The 22,526-nt window shown below is 41.9% G+C and overlaps 1 protein-coding gene across 4 annotated transcripts in view; it reads left to right on the top strand.

Annotated features, from left to right (window-relative positions):
* The window catches only part of DDAH1 (dimethylarginine dimethylaminohydrolase 1), a 164,872-nt gene extending 147,594 nt beyond the window's left edge, over positions 1 to 17,278 (top strand). For all 4 annotated transcript variants that reach the window (XM_017499844.1, XM_037728288.1, XM_037728287.1 and 1 more), the window contains exons 5-6: positions 10,792 to 10,935; positions 14,224 to 17,278. In XM_017499844.1, the coding sequence (XP_017355333.1) occupies positions 10,792 to 10,935; positions 14,224 to 14,340 (261 nt within the window). In that variant the 3' untranslated portion in view covers positions 14,341 to 17,278. The remainder of the gene's footprint in view (positions 1 to 10,791; positions 10,936 to 14,223) is intronic.
* Positions 17,279 to 22,526: the final 5,248 nt, after the last annotated feature.

The following is a 22,526-nucleotide window of genomic DNA, read 5'->3' as shown; positions in this document are numbered from 1 at the left end:
ATAAATCGTTCTACTATAAGGACACATGCACACGAATGTTCATTGCAGCACTGTTTACAATAGCAAAGACCTGGAACTAACCCAAATTCCCATCGATGATAGACTGGACAGGGAAAATGTGGTACATATACACCATGGAATATTATGCAGCCATCAAAAATGATGAGTTCGTGTCCTTTGTAGGGACATGGATGAACCTGGAAACCATGATTCTCAGCAAACTGACACAAGAGAAGAAAATCAAACACCGCATGTTCTCACTCATAGGCAGGTGTTGAACAATGAGGGCGGGTGTTGAACAATGAGAACACATGGACACAGGGAGGGGAGCACTACACACTCAGGTCTGTTGGGGGGAAATGGGGGAGGGACGGGGGTTGAGGAGGTGGGGAGAGATAGCATGGGGAGAAATGCCAGATATAGGTGAAGGGGAGAAAGGCAGCAAATCACACTGCCATGTGTGTACCTATGCAACAATCTTGCATGTTCTTCACATGTACCCCAAAACCTAAAATGCAATAAATAAATAAATAAGAACTGCTATATCCTCTTGCTAAATTGATCCCTTTATTAGGACATAATAACCTTCTTTCTTTTTACTGTTTTTCATTAAAAATCTGTTTTATCTTAGAATATATCTACTCCTGCTTGCCTTTGGTTTCTGTTTGTGTAGAATATGTTTTCTTTTCCTTTACTTTCAGTTTATATTTGTCTTTTTATAGGTGAAGTAAGTTTCACTAGGCAGCATATGGGTAGGTCATGAGTTTTTTATTTTTTAATGTTTTTTAATAACCCTCATTTCTTTGGATAGGTCATGGGTTTTTTAATCTACTCAGCCACTCTATATCTTCAAAAAATTTAAGCCATGTACATTCAAGGTTATAATTATGGCGGAAGGGGAAGGAAGCACCTTCTTCACATAGTGAAGCAAGAGGGAGAGAGAGAGAAGGGGGAAGTGCCACACACTTTTAAACCATCAGATCTTGTGAGAAATCATGATCATGAGAACAGTAAGGGGGAAATCTGCCCCCATGACAAAATCACCTCCCTCTAGGTCCCTCCCCCAACATCAGGAATTACAGTTTAACACGAGATTTGGGTGGGGACACAGAGCCAAACCCTATCAGATGTTTTTCTCTTGCTGTTTTTAGAATTCCCTTTGTTTTAGACTTTTGACACTGTATTAGTTAGTTTTCATACTGCTTTAAAGAACTGTCTGAGACTGGGTAATTTATAAAGGAAAGAGGTTTAATTGACTCACAGTTCTGTATGGCTAGGAAGGCCTCAGAAAACTTAGAATCATGATGGAAAGCAAAGGTGAAGCAAGGCACCTTCTTCACAAGGCAGCAGGAAGGAGAATGAATGCAAGAGGAACTATCAAACACGTATCAAACCATCAGATCTTGTGAGAACTCACTCACTTTCATGAGAACAGCATGGGGTGGAACCACCCCAATGATCCAATTACCTGCACCCCCTTGACACATGGAGATTATGAGGATTATAATTTAAGATGAGTTTTGGGTGTGGACCCAAAGACTATATCAGTTTGACTATAATATGCTGGGGAAAAGATCTTTTGGGGTGTTATCTATTTGAGAATCTTTGGAAGTGTCCTTTAGAACTTGTCAACATGTTCCTTTGGAACACTTCCAGAGTTCCTTTGGAAGTGTCGTATTTCCTTGCTTTTTTGTGTTTGTGTGTCCTTTCATTGGTATCTGTGCATCTGGTGTAAGAATCGTTTCCTCCAATTTTTTAGATTGGCTTTCATAGGGAAAATATTCTTCCTGTAAATAGATCTATGGTGTTGGTTGGTTAGGGCACTTTTGCTTTTATTCTGGGGATATATAGTGGTGTAGTCTACATAGGATTTCTTTGGCTATAAACACCATCAGTGATGTCTGTGATTTCCTCAGTGGCATAGGCTGCAGTTGTTAGTGGAGGTTACGCTGAGATTTTCCTGGGGATAGGAAACCAGATGGGCCCGTCCTCAGGATCTGCTGTTGGCAGCAGCAGACCAAGCATGCCTGTTCTTGGGTCCCAGGGTGGCCTATGTGGGCACCAATGTTAGCAAGTCCAGACAGGCTGATTTTTGGGCCTCCAGGCAGCTTGCTTGGGTGCTGGTTATGGCAGTAGCGTGCCAGATGAGTGGATGAGTCCTCAGGTTCCCCGTGGGCACTCACTGATATTAGCAGCAGCTGCAATGGGCTGGGGAGGCCAATCCCCAATCCTCCAGGTAGTGCATGCAGAAGATTACCAGCAGTGGTGGTGGTGGCAGGCTGGGTAGGCCTCTCCTCAGGTCCCAGGAGGATTGCCCAGATGCCAGCAGTGGTAGACATGGTGAGGTGATCCCCCAGCGCCCAGACAGCATGCTTGGGTTTCAGCAGCAGGTTTTCTGGACCTGTTGTTAGGCCCTCTGATGGTATACATGTGCACCTGGGTCAACCAATGGGGAGGGGCAATCCCTAGGCCCCCAGATAATTTGCTTGGGCACTGGGGGAGGACAGGGGTGGTCCCAGGCCAGGCAGGCCCATTCTCAGGACCCCCTGGCGGGCTCATGGGCCCAAACTGTGGTGAACAAGACAGAGTAATTCCTAAGCCTCACGTGGCATGCTCAGGTGGCTATGGCAATGGTGGCAGCCTGTCCTCAGGACACATACTAGTGTGAGGTAGCCCTTCTACTGTGGGGGCAGGGTTTTCTGTCAGTGACAGTGGCCCCAGGAAGTCAGGTTTCATGCACTGGGAAACACTTGCTTCAGCTCCCTTTGTCAGAGGGTCAGCCTCCCCAGTGTGTAGGACAGTGTGTGGGCTAGAGTGCTGGAGACCCTGCCACTCTGCCAGGTCCAACCTGCATTGCACCCTAAAGCCTCTGTCAGTGGGGTTCGTGAAGATGCAGGGGTTGCTGGGTCCCAGGGCACAAGGCAGTCTGGTGGGAAGTGGGCTCTCTAACTGGCTCTCTAGCTGTCTAGGACTAGGTGGGTACATAGGACCCAGAGGGACTTCCCTCTCTGGAGCAGTGCTGCCACACAGACCCCAGGAATACCAGTCTCAGAGTCCTTGGGGGATAAGAGACTGTTATGACTAGGATTTTTGGAGTCAGTGTGGGAACATGGACCACTGGGAATCTCTCACTTACCCTTTCCTCTCACCAGGGACCCTCTCTGGGCTCCCAGCTGATCCCAGCCAGGCTGTCTACCTTGCCTCCCTCTCCTTCAGTATGTCAGGTGTTTTCTGTCACTTCTCTGCTAAATTCCAGCATTCTCTCTTAGATGTCTATTCAAAGTATGATTATCTACTTGCTATTTTGGCTCTTCTTTGTTGAGGGACAGGTGTCCAGGGCCATCTTAAAGCCCTCTCAGGCAGTGTTCATTTTGAACTAGTCTGTGAAAAGACTATAAAACATGAAAATATGCTATCAGTTTTAGAATGTTATCCATAGCTATATTGGCTCAACCTTAAAAAGACCTCCAGGGCTTAATGCTGTTATATTGTCAGGCTCTCAATACACTACTGATGGATGGATAAATAAATGAATGATTTTAGATATGCAGTAGCAATGAAAAGTATACTTGGGCATCATATATTGCACATCTCAGTAATCAGTTGTTTTTAATATTGGTTTAGCTTTTGATATGTTAAGACAGGTACATTATGTATATTTTATATATATATATATATATATATATATATATGAAGGATGAATTATGAGTGACCGAAATATGTGCTTTGAATATTCCCTAAACATCTCTAACTACATTTTATATGCCTTTGATTCAGAGTTTGGCCAATAAGTTCTAAATTGTTCCATGAAACAACATAGCCCAGGATTTTTTAAAACATAATTACTGTAATACAAAGAAAGCGTGAGTAAGAAGCAAGAGAATGGAGTGGGCTTTCAGTCCTTTAGATGAGAAAATTCCCAGAAATGTTGGGAACTGCCGGAAATGCCTGGTTGTTAATGCAACTTGCCATGCAGATTCTCTTGGGCTGAAAGCCAGACAGTTCCCACTCTGTTTTGTGACAGCTCCACCCTGGGGAGCAAGGCCAATTTCTCCAACCAGCAGCTGTGTAACAGACCATGACGGCGTGGCCATGACGATTCTCAAAGCCATTTCCTCTCTATGGCTGTGTGCCTTCTTCATTAAGGAGTTGCCTATGATAAAAGTGAGATTGGCTCTCTTTTTACCCTTTTTTAGCATACCTTCATGTTCTTGTCCTGCCTTAAATGACAGATTTTCATCTCCTGACGGCATCTCTTTCCCTTTACCACCTCACACTGCGGTTGTGCCTAGCCCAAAGGGGGCGCTCCATAATAGATTGTTGAACAGAACTGACCCCAATTGATCCAATTTAATAATCATCACTCAAATTAGTTTACATACTAGAATCATTTCTTTGGCAAAATTCAGAAAGGGCATTTGGAACAGCAACTTGACTTCTCAGATCTTTCCCCCAAATCCTGTAGAACTCATTTGTATAATTAAGAGTTGAGTCTGGGGCCTCTCAGGATATCCAGCAATCTGCACTTAGGGAAAGGAATTTGTGGTGACATGTGGAGAGTTTAGGTGCATCTCCTTTCTGTTATGGCTTGGGGCACAGTGAGGAGGAGGAATTACAGTCCCTGGGGTTGGAAGAACACTACATACAGCACTGGAGCAGTACCACCTTCTCCATGCTTTTTTAGGAAAAAATGTTGGAACACAGAACTAAACGGCCAACAGCTGCATTCTGGGGATGTTTGAAATGGTGTTCATCTTTTAACAAAGCCTCTGTGCATCCACAAAGGGGAAACAAAACCTGTTCCTTGGCCTCCCTGTTGCCCAGTCCTCAGGAGCCCGAGCTCTTTGAGGTGATGCCCTGCCAGGCGCATCCTCACAGCGTGAGCACATCCTCACAGTGCCCATTAGGGTATAAGAAGTGAAAGGTGTTCGAGAGCGAGGCAGCCTTCCTGCATCTTTCTCTGCATGTTTCCTGCTGAATGGCTAGCGCCCTGCCTTGTGTACATATGTGTCTCCTGAACCCAGCTACAAATAAATGGTAAGCTTATTCAGACCGTAACAACATACAAGAGAAAGGAAAATAAGAAAGGAAAATAATCACTCTGACAGGAAAGGAGAAACCTGTTCTTTGTTCCAAAAGACAAAATCTCTTTGTGTTTATAATAAGCACCTTTAGTTTTTTCAGGGAGGAAAGCATATTTCTTGCTTGTTATCTACAGTTACCACTCCACAAATCCCTTTCATTTAGAAAGGCTATGGCTGACATCCCTTTTGTATTTTTTTTTTCAATTAAGCAGGACCACTCACTGCTCCAAATGGGGCCTGTTCATTATTAAAAGTCATTTCTTTGGGCATATTCTTAAATCTGTCTTAAAATGATAACCGTGGAGTCTCGATAAATTAATTGAAAAGCTTCTGCTAAGGTGGCTTTGTTGGTTTTAAGACATTTATTTTAAGAGTAACTCTCAGTGGAACTTAACAGTGAATTACTTCATATATTCTCAGCATTAAATTATTTTCCCTGTAAAGATATTATGATTCCTTTCCTCCCAGTAATGAAAAATTGAAACTATCCTCAAATAGGACTGGCCCTTATGCTAGTAAGTTTAGGAATGTCCCCACCGGAAGCTTTAAATGATAAAAATTATGCTCAGAAAAGGAAAAACCATTAAAAAGTGAAGCGAAACAGTGATTAGAATTTCAAATAGATGCCAGTAACTGAAGAACAATTCAAATAGGAACCAAGTAGGGGTGAGGATTGTTCATGCAAGGAGGTGAGGTTGGGGGACAGGGCAGAGGATGGAAACAACTGAAGTCAAATGGACAGGCCCGTCACTCCAGTGACACGTGGTGCTTCCTGAGATGGGCACAACCTTGGAGATTTTAGTTTGTTTCCTCACTGGTAAACAAGAAGTCAGCACTGATAACAATCCCTGAGAACACTTCCTCTGGAATGTACGACATTCCATGCTTCTGCTTTGTAGTCACCACCGGACATGCATGAGTCATGCTGAGAGGTGGGGGATTTGCTCAGACTGCTGTGGATCCAATGAATAGAGTCAGGCCTAGGAAATGTGGTCTGGCCATGCTTCTTTCTCTTTCAACTCATCTGGTACTAAGAGACATGGGTGATTTATCTGTTGATAAAGAGTACAGTGAAGCATCTGCAGACCACGAATTAAACTGGGAAACCAACTGGAAGTTATCTGGTGATTATGAGTGGTGGGAGCACTCAGGCCAAATGTATGGGCCAAAATATGCTAGACACAATTCTCCCAATTGCTTAGAAAAGTAAGTCAATGGGAGTAATCGATTTTCTAGATTTTGTTGTTTGTGTCTAGGTTGACCAGGTAGCAGTGGCTGTGCATACATGTTGTAAGGATCTCTCTGGAGTCCTCAAGTCACTGGGGTCCTACTTAGTAAACCTTTAGCTCAAAGAACAGCAGTCTGGAAGAAATCCTGAACTTCTCGGGTAAACTAGGTGTAATTCATGTGACGGGATGACCGTCCAGTTCGGACTGCAAACATGAGCAGACTAGCCATCTTGGTCAACCCGTAACAGCACATAATAAACAGAGATCCAGACATAGTGGAATCCCATTCCCTGCATCTGGAAAAAAGCACATTTGTGAGACTGACCAAAAGCGATTGTCTAGAAACTTCAGAAATCCTAACTGCCACTTTGCATGTTGAGGCAGCCCCAGTCTACTATGAAGAAGTCAATCTGCCCATTGGGTTTCTGGACTGTTTTACTAAATTGGGGTCACAACCTGACAGAGGTTTATGTGTTCAGTTTGATATACACAAAGGTTTCTCTTTCCTTTCTTTCTTTGAATGCCCTTAGGTGCTACATACTCTGTAAGTAAGTCCAGGTCTACCCCCTGTTGTCTTACTTTGTCATCCATAGTCATTTGAGTTAGGACCAGAGTATAGTGCCCTTCTGAATGGCTTTGAAAAACAGACAGACCTTGGCCTTGTTCCTTTTAGCCATATTTTTTCACATTAAAAATAATGAATTGTATTTCTGTTTCTGGACATAGACTGTACTTTGTTTCTCTGAGAGAATTCAGTTGTTTACCCATGTGATTGACCACACAGCTCATCACAGTGCCCTCCTGAAAAGGTGAAAGGAATGAAGAAACAGTGAGTGCAAACATCTTTTGGTCACCTGCTATATGCCAAGTGACTTGCAAGAAACAAAGAGTGAAGTGAACTGACATTTATTACACATTTAATATCTGCTGGAAACTTATACTAAACATTTTATGTACATTATCTGTTTTGTTATTTAAATAATCTTCAGAGTTACCCTACGGAGGATAGGTATAGCATTCCCATCCCATTTTACTGCTGAGGGAATTGAGGCTCAGAGGGCATATGTGAGGTTCCCAAAGTCACACAATTAGCGTGTGGCTGAGCAAGGCTTCAGACCCAGACATTTCCGACTCCAAAGCCCAGACTCTGTCCACCTCATTATGCCTGGACCTGCATTCAAGGAGCCAGCAGTCTGGTTGGAGAGAGAGAAACTGCACAAAAACTCATAGTAAAATTTGTCCTTATTCTGAAAAATTTGGGAACTTTATAGCAATTCTCTCTCTAGGAGATCTAGGCAGAAGGGATGCTAAGCCTGCAACCCTGCTAGATTACATGTTAACGTAGACCTTAGAAAGAAGGAAGCTGAAGAAGTAATTGTGAGAATATGGTAAGTCTAGTCTTTTGCGGTTTTTAAGACTAAGGATTGGACTCCAACACAGACTATCTGTGGCCCAGGCTGGAGTGCAGTGGCACTATCTTGGCTCGCTGCAACCTCTACAATCGTCCCACTCAGCCTCCTGAGGAGTGGGACTATAAATGTGTGCCACCATACCCAGCTAATTTTTTGTAGAGACAAGGTTTCACCATGTTCCCCAGGCTGGTCTCAAACTTCTGGGCTCAAACAATCCACCTGCCTCAGCCTCCCAAAGTGCTGGGATTACAGGCATGAGCCACCACACTCAGCCAGGTTACAAATGAGGTTAAAGTCTGCCAGAATAATAGACAGGACTGCAGACTATAATCTTGAACCTCATTTGTCTGGTCATGCTGTCATAAAATACTAACATCTTATTAAGGCTTTATTACTGTACCTAATCTATACATTATCTTCATTTAACTTTCACAATAAGTATATGAAAGACTTGTTATTCCAACTTTATAGGTGAGGAAACCAAGAAGTGGGGGAAAAGCTTAATTTACACATTTAATAAAGGCTAGAACTCACACTGAAACTCAGACCTGGCTCCAGAGCTCAGGGTCTTCATCTGTTCCCTTGTCCACAGTAATAAGTGGAAGCTGCTATTATTATGTTTTGGAAACAACCAGAAAGAAAATCTGCATAAGAAGAACTAAATTGCAATTCATAACAAAAGAGCTACTTGGGTCTGGGTTTTTTCCTCTCAAACTTCTTCATATTATTTCTGGGCATATCCATTTCATAAAGAGGGCTAAATGGAATATGTTGTTAAGTTTCTTAGAAAAGTTAATCTTTAGGAGTGTCTATAACTTCTTAATTGCCCACATGTTGGATTAGATCTAAGATTTCTAATTCGGGCTTTAAAGATGGACCCACTCCATAGGTGGTCCCCTCTATGGACCTATCCCTTCAAGGAACAATTTAAATTAAAATGTGCAAGAGAGATACCCAGTTCTTTACCTATACCAGACTGTACCAGGTCATAATCGGATTACGTACAAGAAAAGGATTAATGGTGCTGCCAGAGAATAAATAATAAGTGCCAAGTGAATGTGAAAAAGTAGGTGTTATGTAGTTTGTAGGAGGTAGTTTGCTGCTACAGGAGTTGAGAAAGAGCAAAGTGAAATGATTAGGAAACATTTTGAGTTGCACAGATCTGGGTTTGAATGGCCTTGAGCAAGTTATTTGATCTCTCTCAGTCCAGTTTCTTCATCTGTAAAATGGGAATTTTTAGATTAGATAATAAATGTAAAATGTTTGGTGTGGTGCCCTGCTAGTCCTTATTGTAATATAATTATCTAATTTTCTATCAGTGTCCTCCACTAAACTGTAATCTCTTGGAAAACCGAGTCTGTGTCCTGTTCATCTGGGTCTCAGCCTTTCATACAGTGCTTCAGCTCATCCCCATTCCTGATGTTCCTTCCATGTGAAGGGTATTCCATTATGGGATGGCTCTTGGCCTGTCTCCATCCTTGACATATTCCACACTAGAAGTGAATGATTTACCTAACTGGTAAGTCAGGAGGAGCTTACTGTGTGCCACTCTTAGGAATGAATTTTCTACGGGAAGCATGCTGTCTCTCTTCTGCTCTTCATACCATAAATCTTACTATCCAGTGCCCCGTGACTGAGTGGGAATGTATGCCTAGTAATATGAAGCACATTTCCATACAAACACTGAAAAGTAAAAGTAGATGGGACTGTAAAGGTAGATTAGAGCCGGATTATGGAAAAGACCATGTTATACCTTCCTGGCATGACATTTCAACAGATTCCTTTAAAATGTATGGATACTGATAAAGGATAGAAAGAGCATACATGACTAAGCCCCAAATAATATTTGTTTGTATTGTTTTGTTGTTTAGGGGGAGGAGTGTTATTTTTTGAGAGTTTTGATGTTGTATTTTAAACTTTGTGCAGAGTTCATTTTTGTGTTGTTTTTTAAGTTATTTTATGCTAAGATACTAATAAGCTCATCATTTGGAGAACAGACCTGCCAAGTAGGTTTTTTTTTCCTCCAGTTGTGGTCCAGGGACCCTCTACCTCAAAATTATCTGTAGAGCTTTCAAAATGCAAAATTCTTGTGCCTCACCCAGAATTTGCCAAACCAGCATTCCTTAAGGTGAAGCCTGGGAATATGATTTTCTCATTCTCCCCAGGTGGCTTTCATGTTCATTGTATTAAGGGCATCACCTGCCAATGAACAGATGAATTCAGCTCAAATGTATATGGAAGAGCAGGCCAGGCACAGTGGCTCATGCCTCTAATCCCAGCGCTTTGGGAGGCCAAGGCAGGTGGATCACCTGAGGTCAGGAGTTCGAGACCAGCCTGACCAACATAGAGAAACCTTGTCTCTACTGAAAATACAAAATTAGCTGGACGTGGTGGCACATGTCTGTAATACCAGCTACTTGGTGGGGGGTGGTGCTGAGGCAGAATTGCTTGAACCTGAAAGGCAGAGGTTGTAGTGAGCCGAGATTGTGCCATTGCACTCCAGCCTGGTCAACAAGAGTGAAACTCTGTCTCCCAAAAAAGTATATGGAAGAGCAAAGTGTGTGTGTGTGTGTGTGTGTGTGTGTGTGTGTACATGTATGTGTGTGCATGTGTGGTGTTATTGCTAAATGAGATTTAGATTTATTGACTATTCTGATTACTGGTATGGTGGTTCTTTCCTGTAGAGGAGGCAGCCCTGCTTACTCAGACAAAGATATCAAAACTCCTGTTGAGCCTTACATGTAGCCATTTTGCATCTTACTGATAAGTCTTATGAACAAAGACTAGAAAAATAGTAGACAGTTTGAAAACCTTAAAAAAAAGAGAAAAAGAGAGACAAACACATACTTTTAAAGAACAACAAAAACCCTTGCAATTCTTCCAAAGACATAGCCTAATCAAGTTTTCCTTGTCTGGTTCTAAGTGACTGGAGGTAATAGATGGGAGCTTGAACAGAGGAACAGCCTAAAGCATCAGTTACAAGCTTGTATTCTACCACACTGTCTTCCTTCTGTTTGAAAGTATGGGGAGATGCTCTGCTTAGGCCTGCTTTGTTTTTCTTTATAGATCATGCAACAGATGAGTGATCACCGCTACGACAAACTCACTGTGCCTGATGATACAGCAGCAAACTGTTTATATCTAAATATCCCCAACAAAGGGCACGTCTTGCTGCACCGAACCCCAGAAGAGTATCCAGAAAGTGCAAAGGTAAAAAACCATCCCTTCTGGCCACTACAGCTGGATCAGGCTCCCTGGGGATTCTTTCATAATGGAGTGACCAAAAGGAGCCTCCTTTTCCTCTATACATATCAAACCATTAAGAAAAGAAAGGATAATACCATTTAGGGCACAAGGAAAATGTATTTAACTCACTTTTCTCATTCATGTCATTGTTCACTAATGCATGCCTAGTAATTGAGATGATCACACCGAATTTTCAAAGCCTTTCAAATAAATACTCAGATTTTCAAATAAGTACTTACCCAAGTCTATGCTCCAGATCTGATTAAATGTACTTTCCCACCCTCAGATACTCATTAAGCATAAAGACCTACAATTAGATGGTCAACAGTATCATTATTTTCTGACAGATCTGAGCTGCCCCTCAGAAAGGACCATTTGTTTCTTTTCTTTTTCTTTTTTTTTTTTTTGGCAGGGTCTTTGTTACTCAGGCTGGAGTGCAGTTGCATGATCTTGGCTCACTGCAGCCCCACTTCCTGGGCTCAAGAGATCTCCCACCTAAGCCTCAGTAGCTGGGACTATATGCATATACCACCACACCTGGCTAATTTTTGTATTTTTAATAGAGATGGGGTTTCACTATATTGCCCAAGCTGGTCTCAAACTCATGATCTCAAGCAATCTGCCTGCCTCAGCCTCCCAAAGTGCTGGGATGACAGGCATGAGTCACCATGCCCAGTTCTCTTTTTGAGACAGGATCTTGCTCTGTTGCCAGGCTGGAGTACAGTGGCATAATCATGGCTCACTGTAGCCTCTCAAATTCCTGGGCTCAAGCAATTCTCCTACCTCAGCCTCCTGAGTAGCTGCAACTATAAGCATGCGCCATTACACCTGGCTAATTTTTTATTTTTTGTAGAGACAAGGTCTCCCTGTGTTGCCCAAGCTAGTCTCCTGGAACTGGGCTCAAAGTATCCTCCCACCTCAGCCTCCCAAAGTGCTGGGATTACAGCCCTGAGCCACCACACCTGGCCATTTGTTAATTTAGGTAGAGGAGTATGAATGATCCAGAGTGGTGGGTGTTCACTGTCAGGGTTGCAGAAAGAACTGCATGTGCTAGGTAACAAAAAGCTCTTCATTGAAAAGACAGAGCAGGAAGAAATATGGTACACTTGGAATCAGCTAACTGGTCCCTCCAGCAGTCTCTGCTTTTGTGTTCCAGTAAGGGAGCTGTCTCTGGATCTGGAATGCTTTCCTAGTCTAGAAAATCTCCCTTGCTTTTCAGAGTACTCTGCCAATTTTACCCATATACTTTAGTAATTTCAATTTTACCCTACCAAGCAAACATAACAGTGCTCATCCATAGATTCTTCAAGTATCCATATCTTGTAGGCACTCAGCATCTCATCTCTGCCAGAAGAACAAGGTATTTATACTATGTATTACAGAAGAGCATTTCATAATCATTGATTTTTTTTTTTGGTCTGAAGCTTTACAAATATTAGAAGATATTTTATACTACCTTTTAAATATGCAATATTATATAATTACTAGGTTCACCCTCCAATCACAGTTTGGGAAAATTTTATCCTTCTGAGCAGATAAGAAGAAAAGGGTGGGGAGAAGACACAGATAATTTTTTCTATTTCCATGGCTGAAAGTGTGAACCTAAGGAAAATAGAGGACTCCTGACCCAGGACTGGGGCTTACCCAGCTCTTAGATGAATAATGGATCTCATACTTTAATGCACATCAGAGTTGCTAAAAATGCAAGTTCCTGGACCCTAGAATCTGCGATTTTAACAAGCACCCAGTCACAGAACTCACTTTGAGAAATACAGGTCTGAATCATTCATCCCTCTTTAGCCACACCGATCATCTGACCCACCAGATGATTATTCACTGCCCCCTGATTCAGCCATGTGTCTCTCAAAAATAACAATTATATTAATAATATCCCTGTTTACCAAGGGCTTCCCCAGTGCCAGGCAGGGTGCCAGGCATGCCAGGTATATTATCTTATTCAGTCCTGTAACAGCCCATATAGGGGCAGCATTACTATTCCAATATTACAGAGAAGTAAACTGAGGCTCAGAGGGAATGTCACTTCACTGAAATAATTCTTTAAGTAGTAGATTGACAGAACTGGGTTTGGGACCCTACTCTGACTCCAACACTCTTAATTAACCCACTGTGCTGAATTTTAAAAAACACAATGCTTCCTAAAGCAGCACAGTGCATTGTAATTAGGCAGTACACTTTCAAGTGATTTTCTTTTTAAAAATATGCTTTGTTTGATCATCACAGAAAAATCTGATTTTATAGATTCGAAGTTTTGACACATGCTTTCTGTTAGTGTCAAAAGATGCTAATAAAATTCACACCTGTAATTTAAAAGCAGTTTAACCCAAAATACTTACATTATATCTTGTCAAATTTTTCCAGTGGTGTTTCTAAGAAAATAAACTTAGTATAGCTGAGAGGGTTTTTTTTTTTTTTTCTTTTTTCGAGACGGAGTTTTGCTCTTGCTACCCAGCTGGAGTGCAGTGGCGCGATCTCAGCAACCTCCACCTCCTGGGTTCAGGCAGCTCTCCTGCCTCAGCCTCCTGAGTAGCTGGGATTACAGGCACGCGCCACCATGCCCAGCTAGTGTGAAGAGAAGGCCTGGTGTGGTGGCTCATGCCTGTAATCCCAGCACTTTGGGAGGCCAAGGTAGGATGATCACTTTAGCCCAGGAACTCAAGACCAGCCCTGACAATATAGTGAGACCCCGTCTCTACAGAAAATAAAAAATAAAAATGAGCCGGTCATGGTGGTGTGTCTGTTGTTTGCCCCAAGTACTTAAGAGGCTGAGGTAGGAGGATTGCTTGAGGCTGGGAAGTTGAGGCTGCAGTGAGCCATGGTCGTGCCACTGTACACCAACCTGGGCAACAGAGCAAGACCCTGTCTCCAAAAATATATAAATAAAAATAAAATGTGAAGAGAGTAATATTCACACTGAACACATGGCTACCAACTTCCACATACCACTTAATCTAGTAGTGACAATGGCAGAGTAAAGGCACCTGTAGCCAAACCACATTTCTGACACATCTTTGGCCTTGAGGTTAAAGCACAGAGCTAGTGGTTAACCAGTTGCCACCAGCTCTGTGGGGATGACCGTGGGCATGTGTGTGGTTGAGACTACATGTGTGTCTTGGGATTAAATGAATGAAAAGCCTAGATGCACAAATCAAATTGATTCTCCACTTCTGAGGATGGTAAAACAGGCAGAAACATAATCCTTCTTTGCTTCCTTTCCTTTAATTCTCACTGTAGGTTTATGAGAAACTGAAGGACCATATGCTGATCCCCGTGAGCATGTCTGAACTGGAAAAGGTGGACGGGCTGCTCACCTGCTGCTCAGTTTTAATTAACAAGAAGGTAGACTCCTGAGCTGCAGAGTCGCCCCTGGTAGCCGGCAAGACCACACAGGCAAGGCTGATGACTCTGTGCCCACTCCCGTTGTTTTCCTTGACAATCTACTGTGCCACTGTGCTACTAACTCTTGTTTACAAAATTTGATTCTAAGTTGAATTGCTTCATTCAGCACCCCCACCCTCCCTCCCCTCACGGTGGTACCTAAGCTGTGGATTTGCTAAATGAATTAAGCAACCTAGAAGATACAGAGCTAATGAATTATCAAATGTGATTAAGCATAGTAAGAAAACACTCATTTAGTGTTTGTATTATTGGTGTGAAAATTGTTTAGTTGCCAATACATTCTGAAGAATGTCTTCTTGATCAGTCAGATAAGCTTGGTTTTTTTTTCCCTCTATATCATGAATCATGTTGGGTTCCTGTGAAATTCCCTGGTCCAGCAATCCTCCTTTCTTTTTTACTTCTGAATTCTGAAAACTTTTTATCCAGTTAGTTACTTTTGCCTCTCTCTCTTCTATCACAGCCACCTTGACCTTGGGTAAAACCCAAGGTCCTTCCTTCTGGCTGCCTTCCTGCAGGTCCACCCTGTCTGCCATTGGTCTCTTCTGCCTCTGACTACATCTGCCACTAACAGCCCTCCCCCAACCCCCACCAGGGGAAGACAGGCTCCTCAGCAGAACTGTGACCAAAATCAGAGCTGCCCTCTGAGGCAGTGTTAACTACACACAGGCACATCCTGACAGGGTTTGCCCCAGAGATCTAAATTCCAGAAGTAGGGCACCACACCTAGGCAGGTAAATCTAATATCAGAAGGTTGCTAAGAGATTAAAGATCAGAGGCTTGGAAACATCCCATGGCTGCAATGTCTTAGAAAATCTTTAAGTCGCATACCATGAATTTTTGCTTCATTACTGACCATATATGACCTTGGAGGAACTCTTTTTTTTTCCTTCAACTCATTTCTGTTTCCAACTACCCTGACTCACCCATTTCCAGTCGTCAACCCCTTGCAGTTATCCTGGTCTAGCAAAGTCATTTCTTTCAAAAGAGACATCATGTCTAAAAATGACTACTGGTAGTCTAGTATGAGGCAGAGTAAATAGGTCCTCATCAATGAACGTGTTCAGGAAGCGATGGCCTTGACGCTTGAAACCAACCCCAGACAATGGACAATTCTCCTTGGAAATGCTATGAATATTTACTGTGGAATCCAATTTAAATTTCTTTCTTCTCTAGCCTTTAAATTACACAACTTTCAACTGACATGGGTCTCTTACAAAGAACAATGCAGCACTGAAGGAAGAGATTATTCCTTTACTCAAACCTGCAGGAATCAGCCTATTAACAGGTTGGGGAAACGGTACTTTCCAAGGAATGGTAACTGATCCAGGCATGTTATCACACTTCCTAGTCATCTCCACCTTTCCTGTATTGCTGTGGCTTAAGAATCAGAGAGATTAAGAAATATCACTTCAGGTCTTGCTCTGCTCACCTCTATGTTGGCAGAGAAATATTCCTTATGTTGGTGACCTGAAGAGAATTACTTTCATTCATTTCCCCCATAGCAAATGGAAGTGAGAAAAACCTCTGAGAAAATGAAGACATCCTTAACCACTATCTTTCTTATTTGAGGATTTTATGCCAGAAATTTGCAAAAGCTTTTTTCTCCTCCTTCTCTTGTTGCTTAACTTTTTAATTCATACCATATGCAAATATCCAATTATGTACATCCTGTGAATAAACCACGTCTTGGTCACTGTCATATTTTGAACCATCTCATCAGGGATGAATAATCTCTTTTTACCAGAGAGAGAATGAATGTTAGCCACATGCCCAAGTTAACAAAGAAAAAATGTTCTCAGCAGTTAAGGTTGCCCTTTGGGTTTAAATCTGGCCCTACATTGGCAAAAGCAAAAATTCTCCCTGTGAGAGCTCAACATAATCAAAAACAACCACAGGAAAAATGACCCAATCAGCCAGTTCAGGCTTACTGACATATAATTTTTAATATCTTTACTTCTATTATCCCAAATCAAAGCACTCTTCTCTATTATGTTTAATCAATTGCAAGCGAATAGATTTTTTTTTTTGTAACAAATTGTTCTGTTTTTCACTTTTCCTTTCTTTTGCTTCTTTCTGTCTTTCCTTCTCTTTGGAGAAATCACTTAGACTCTGTGTGCCTCCTCTACAGTGCATTCTGCTCTGATACGTTACATGCTAGGCTGGCTTCTTTGGACTCCCTATGTGATTGATGATGTGAAAACCTAAATTACTGGCAGCATATTACTTCTTTGACGTTCTAATTAGCATAATGTTATTTTTGAAAAGGAAATATACTATCACTTACGTTTTCCTCTTGTCCATTGTGATAGACAACGATGGATCTGGCAAAGATCGCTAACAGAAACTGCTTTTTGACATTAAAAGACATGAGAAATTATATTTAAGTAAAAGTTAAGTCAGAATTACTTGGGTGATGCGATTCAATTTAGTTAAAGGATGATACATAGAAAATATATTATTTAGCATTATTTCTTCAGCTATAATGAATTACTATAGAAATCAGGCAGATCTTTCTAATGTGCATTGATTGGTCTTCTCAGCTGCTGTGAACAGATTACTAAGGCCATCTCCTCATCTCTGAGGGAGAAAAATAGTCTGTAGATGAATAATGTAAGGTAAAGAGTTGCATGTCAGTCTTTGTAATTATTTACCCTTTAACATTCTCCAGAACTCAGACGTGATTTCAACATGGTGTTAAGATTTGTGCATTTTATTTTCCTGACCACCTCATTCCAGCCAATGTATAGTTATTCGCTCTGTGTGCCAAAACCAATCATGCCTTTCACGGCCCTTTAGTTCAGAGAAGTTCTGCACTGATTTTTAGTCTCTTGCCGTCTCAGTCTTACATGTATACCAATCACAATGGAATAAAGTGTGAGTTGTACTGTGATCAACAGCGTATGTCTCTTTTCTTTGCAATAGAAACTGCCATGGGGAGTGAAGTCATCGTTTCTTTGCAGTCAGTCATGGGATATTTTCTCTCTTGTCCTTTAGGCTATGAACTTAGAAAAATACTGTACCTATAAATCAATTGCCATCAAAGCTTGGATTAAAATAATATTTGAAGTGATACTTCATACTTCAGGCACTTAACAAGTGTGCCCATTGTGCACAGTAAGTCAGGAGACCTTGTGTTCCCCGGTGCTTCTCCTCAGACGGTGTCCCTTCTTCCCTTTCACTGCTAACCACAGTCAGCACATAGTTACGTGGTTCAGTGATGGAGGCAGGTGAATGATTTTTTTTATTTGCTCATAGAAGAGTTTGGTTTTTGTTTGTTTTATAGTAAGCATCTTTTTAAAAATTTGAAGGTTTTTAAAAATTGAGGCTTTTTTATTTCCAACAAGTTTTTTCAATTTGTATTTTTTTGTTTTGATGATTGTAAAAATAACTGCTTACTATTAAAATTCAAGCAACACAAAAATCTACAAAAGAAAAAACTACTCCACAATTTTATCACCCAGTGATAACTATTACTAACATTTCAGAGACTATTCACAGATCTGTAAATAGAGATGAGTATAAATATGGAATTTTACATAATCATGCTGTTCTGAAGTCTCCTTCCTTTGACTTAGCAATATTGTAGGCATCTTTCCATCTCAACAAATGTAGATCTACATCATCAGTTTTAACAGCCCTGCATATTCCACAACACAGTTATTCAAGCAGCTCTTTCTAAATTATACAGAGTGTTACATCCCAGATGGTCAATATGCCCACATTGCTATTAGCCGAGGGTCTTCAGTCTATCTATCAAAAATGCACTGCTTCTAAGCTTTCGCCTAGCCCCAGAGCTAGTTCAATCTTGGTGTATTTTTATGAGAACTGAATGATCTGTGCGAATGCTCATCAGATGCACAGAGTAGTTCTAAAATTCCTTGGGGAGGTCGTTGATTTAATCACACCTTCTCAGTTGATGTTGCATTGATTATTTCTGCATTATTTAGATTGTCACTGGCAGTGAAGCTAAAAAATGCCAAATGCCACCTTGCAAACTTGCCGTGGGTCCCAGTAGGAAATGGAGCCCTCCACCTCCATGCCAGATATACTGTTCCTCACAGAGGAGAAAGGGAGATGCTTTTTAAAGGAAGAGTTGGCAGGGATCCCCTGACTGAGCTTCCTCCCCACCTTGGAAAGAATAAGGGAGAGGAAACAGAAAAATACCCTCTCGTCACAAGCGGGGGTTCTGGAAGTGGGAATTTTGCTGACTGAAGAATGCTGGTCATCAGTGATTTTAGACAAGTGAGCACATATTTAACAAGTGCCTGTACTCTGCCAGGCTCTGGGGTACATCTCCTCCCTTTCAAGAGTTAATGGTTTGGGAGGGGCAGGGAAGAATGACTACACAACTACACAAATTATTATGATAGAGTTTGTACCTAGATGGTACAAACTACAAAAGAACAATGCTGTGTCTGTTCCCAAGTCAGGGAGGCCAGACATAGGAATTGGGCTTTGATCTAGGCTTGGAAGGACAGCTCTGGCTTCAATAGGTTGAGATGGGACTATAGGTCATCTACGCCGAGGGAGCCGCAGAGGCAAAGGAGTGGAGGTGGAAGAGCATCATGTGCACTTCAGAAGCAAGTATTTGAGCCGGTTACATGCCAGTTAACTCTGCTAGGCCCTGAGGATACAGTGGTGACAGTCCCTACTTTCCTGGAATGTACATGCAACAGGAAAGACAGACATTGAACAAGTCGGGGCAAGGGGAATGAACATTATAAAAGGAGAATGGGGTGCTCAGAGCAGGCAGTAAGGGGTGAGCAAGCCAATTTATCTGGCTGAAACACAGGGTAAACATAAGAGCATGGTGAGGCAACATAGGCTGGAACGTTGAGGGGCTTGCCTGCTGAGTTAGGATATTTGGACTGAATTTGGCAGTCTGCCAGGATCCCCTGAAGACTTTTGGGTCAAGAAGTAATATTATTGGAGCTTGATCTGGCAGCATTATATAGGATCAGTGGGAACTGAGAAAGATTGGTGTTTCTCCAAGTTTAATTTGTTATTTAAATATCTCTTCTTACTACCAAAATGGAGCCTGAAAGCCTGGCAATTAAGTCTCTTTATATTTTCTTTCCTGAAGAACAGATTAATAACACCTTCCCCTCCCAACTCCAAAGGGACATTTTCAAGGCAAATGAGATAAAAGAACTGAAGGGTTCTTTGGAAGAAAGAGATAATGTAAATATCATTATCATCATCATTATCCCTATTAACTCTGATCACAGCAAGCTTGGATTCCATCAAAATCATCTTCCATCTGAAACATCAATCACCTACTCCAGAAGTAACTCAGGATTTTCATCACGGATGCCTCTAAGCTGGCCTGACAGCTTCCGTGGTGAATTCACAGGTTTCCTTGGTAGGCGACGCGGCTGCGCCACAGACATACTTGCATTAGGAAACTGTTGGCTAATCGGAATGTTCCCCATCTCCCTGCCCTCTCCAACCCTCATTGCTAACTTAGTGAAAGCTAGGCCGCTTATAGCACAAGATAACGGGTTATCAGGCTTTTAGGAGGACGTGCAAGTGCCAAATATGTTACTGTCACTATAAATAAACAAAAGATTCAAACGAGTATGAACTTGGTAAAATATTGCCTGGGCTGGTGTGCGACATGAATGCCTAAAAGCAATGAGGGGTCTCTAGGTCTTGGGAGGCCCCCCTCTATGTATAAATAGAAAGTTAGTCCTTTGGATATAAATACTAAGAAAGAGCTCGAGGGAATTAATGCAGGCCTAAGGAGGTAGCTTGCTTCCCCAGCTTTATTGAAGTCTAATTGACAAATAAAAATGATATTTATTTAAGGTATACAACTTGATGCTTAGCTAGACATTGTGAATAATCACCACAATTAAGTCAGTTAACATAGCCATCACCTAACATAGTTACTACTTTTTTCTTTTTTGGTGAGAACAAACATTTAAAAATCTTTCCTTTTAGCAAATTTCAAGTATGCAGTAGAGTATTGTAAACTATAGTCACATTGCAATACATTTGACCTCCAGCCTTTATTCATCGCGAATAACTGAAACTTTGTACCCTTTGACTGGTATCTCCCCATTTCTCACTTTAAAAACAATCTTTAAGTTCCTGCTCATGGACAAAAATATTTATTAGCTAGGGCTTTGGAGGAAGAACTCAGGGGATGACCATTCAAAATTAAACTAGGATCCTATATCCTATACGCTGTAGGTTGAAATGTTCCTCTATCCCACCAGGGTACAAAGACTGCATATTTCACATTAATGCAGGAAAAGCTCAGGAACCAAACAAGCTCTGATTCCAGGCAACAGTCTAACTGTGTAAGAGAAGCTTGTTGAATAAACACTGATTCACAGGTCCGCAGAGGCTTAAAATTCCAGGGGATGTAAGCAAAGTCATCTTTTTTTTTTTTACAGGGGAACTGAATGAGGGTATGAGGTCCCCTAGAGTTAATGCTGAGACAGTAACATGGGGTATGCTGCTTTCCAGGCTTGATAACAATTGGGAGAGACAGAAGGAATGTTAGCAAGGCAAGATATAATAGTAACAAGGAGTCTCTTAGGAAATAGAATTTATTCCCACTTGGTTCAAATAAAGAGATGACCCTAATGAAGGTCTGTTTCAGAGGTATGAGTGTTAAGGGTAAAAACAAGGGGTGGTGAGCCACCCAGAAACCAGATGTCAGCAGCATTCCTAGGCCCAGCAGGACAAGGACAGAAAATTGTGCTGCAAACTATAGGACAGAGAAGGCAGGGACACAGATCCAGCCAGAGAGCAGAGAAGCGGCACCTTAACCTCTTTCTCTCCTCACCCTGATCTGCTGGTGCTCCCCATTGGCTGAACACAACCACAAGATGCAGAGGGGCTCAGGGGATGTCTCCAGCAGAGGTCAGCCTCCTAGGGCAGAGGATGGATTCAGAGAGGCAGAGGATATCAGCTCAAGGCCACTATGAAAATGAGCTCTTAGCCCGGCAGGCAGGGGCCATCTGCAACTCTGTAAATTTACAACTCTCTGTACATTTAAATAATTTATTCTTTAAGTTATCACTTAATAATTCTTGGCAGATTCCTCAGGCACATGCCAGTTCGGTGGTCTGGTCCTCCCTCCCTCAATATCAGAAAATAATTGGAGCAGAATCAACAACAGAACATGAGTATGCACAGCCTGAGGGTGAAAGAACGTTGCATTGCAGACCCGTGAGTCCTGGACCTCTTTAGTAAGCACTGTGTTATTTCTAAAATTAGAGCAGTCTCTTGGGCACCTGGTATCCCAAAACAGCTAGTTCCTTTTTGTAGCATGCCCGTGACCTTCTGGTAACATAAAGTTGTGTAGGATCCTGAAGTACCTCTTTTCTGTTTCCCTTTTGTTTGTACATCCTGCTTGTCTTGGCAGGCACAGCTGTTTTGGTTTTACTTGGTCATATTGCTTATGGGGATAATACTCTAAACTAATAGTAGTAAATTCCCCTTTCCTGGGGGTGTTCAAGCAGAGTGTAAAGGACAATACGCAGGAGTGGTCGTTCTATGCAGTAACATCTGATATAGGTAACAGCTATATAAGGTATTCCTTTCCCAGGAATCTATTAGTAGGCCTTTGTATTATCCTGATTCTGGGTGACTTTTGTTTCTACTGTACCAGCCCTAGTCTCCCAAATAAATGAACATTGCCCTCATCTAGTGCTCTAGTTCATTTTCTGTGGGTGTAACAGAATACCACACACTGGGTAAATTATAAACAATAGAAGTTTATTTGGCTCATGGTTTTGGAGCTGGGAAGTCCGAGAGCATGGTACCAGCATGTAACAAGAGTCATCCCATGGTGGAAGGCAGAAGTAAGTGCACAAGACAGAGGCACCAGGGACACGGCTCACCTTGTAACTACCCACTCCCATAACTAACCCACTTCCGTGACAATGACATTAATACATTCGTGAAGGCACAACCCTCATGACCCAGTCACTTCTTAGACCTCACTTCCCCGCACTGTTGTTTTAACAATAAGTTTCCAATGCTTGAATCTTTGAGGGACACATTCAAATCATAGCATCTACGAAATGACAGTAGTAAGGGTTACAACATCAATATGGTACCACGAGGAGCTCTATGGATTCACTCCCAAGTGAAACTAGTGAAAATTATTTTTTAAAAAATAG

The sequence above is a fragment of the Cebus imitator genome, unplaced genomic scaffold, assembly GCF_001604975.1.
Source record: "Cebus imitator isolate Cc_AM_T3 unplaced genomic scaffold, Cebus_imitator-1.0 Scaffold261, whole genome shotgun sequence".
Lineage (NCBI taxonomy): Eukaryota > Metazoa > Chordata > Mammalia > Primates > Cebidae > Cebus > Cebus imitator.
The sequence above is the reverse complement of the archived record's forward strand: the minus strand, read 5'-3'. Positions and strand labels throughout refer to the sequence as shown.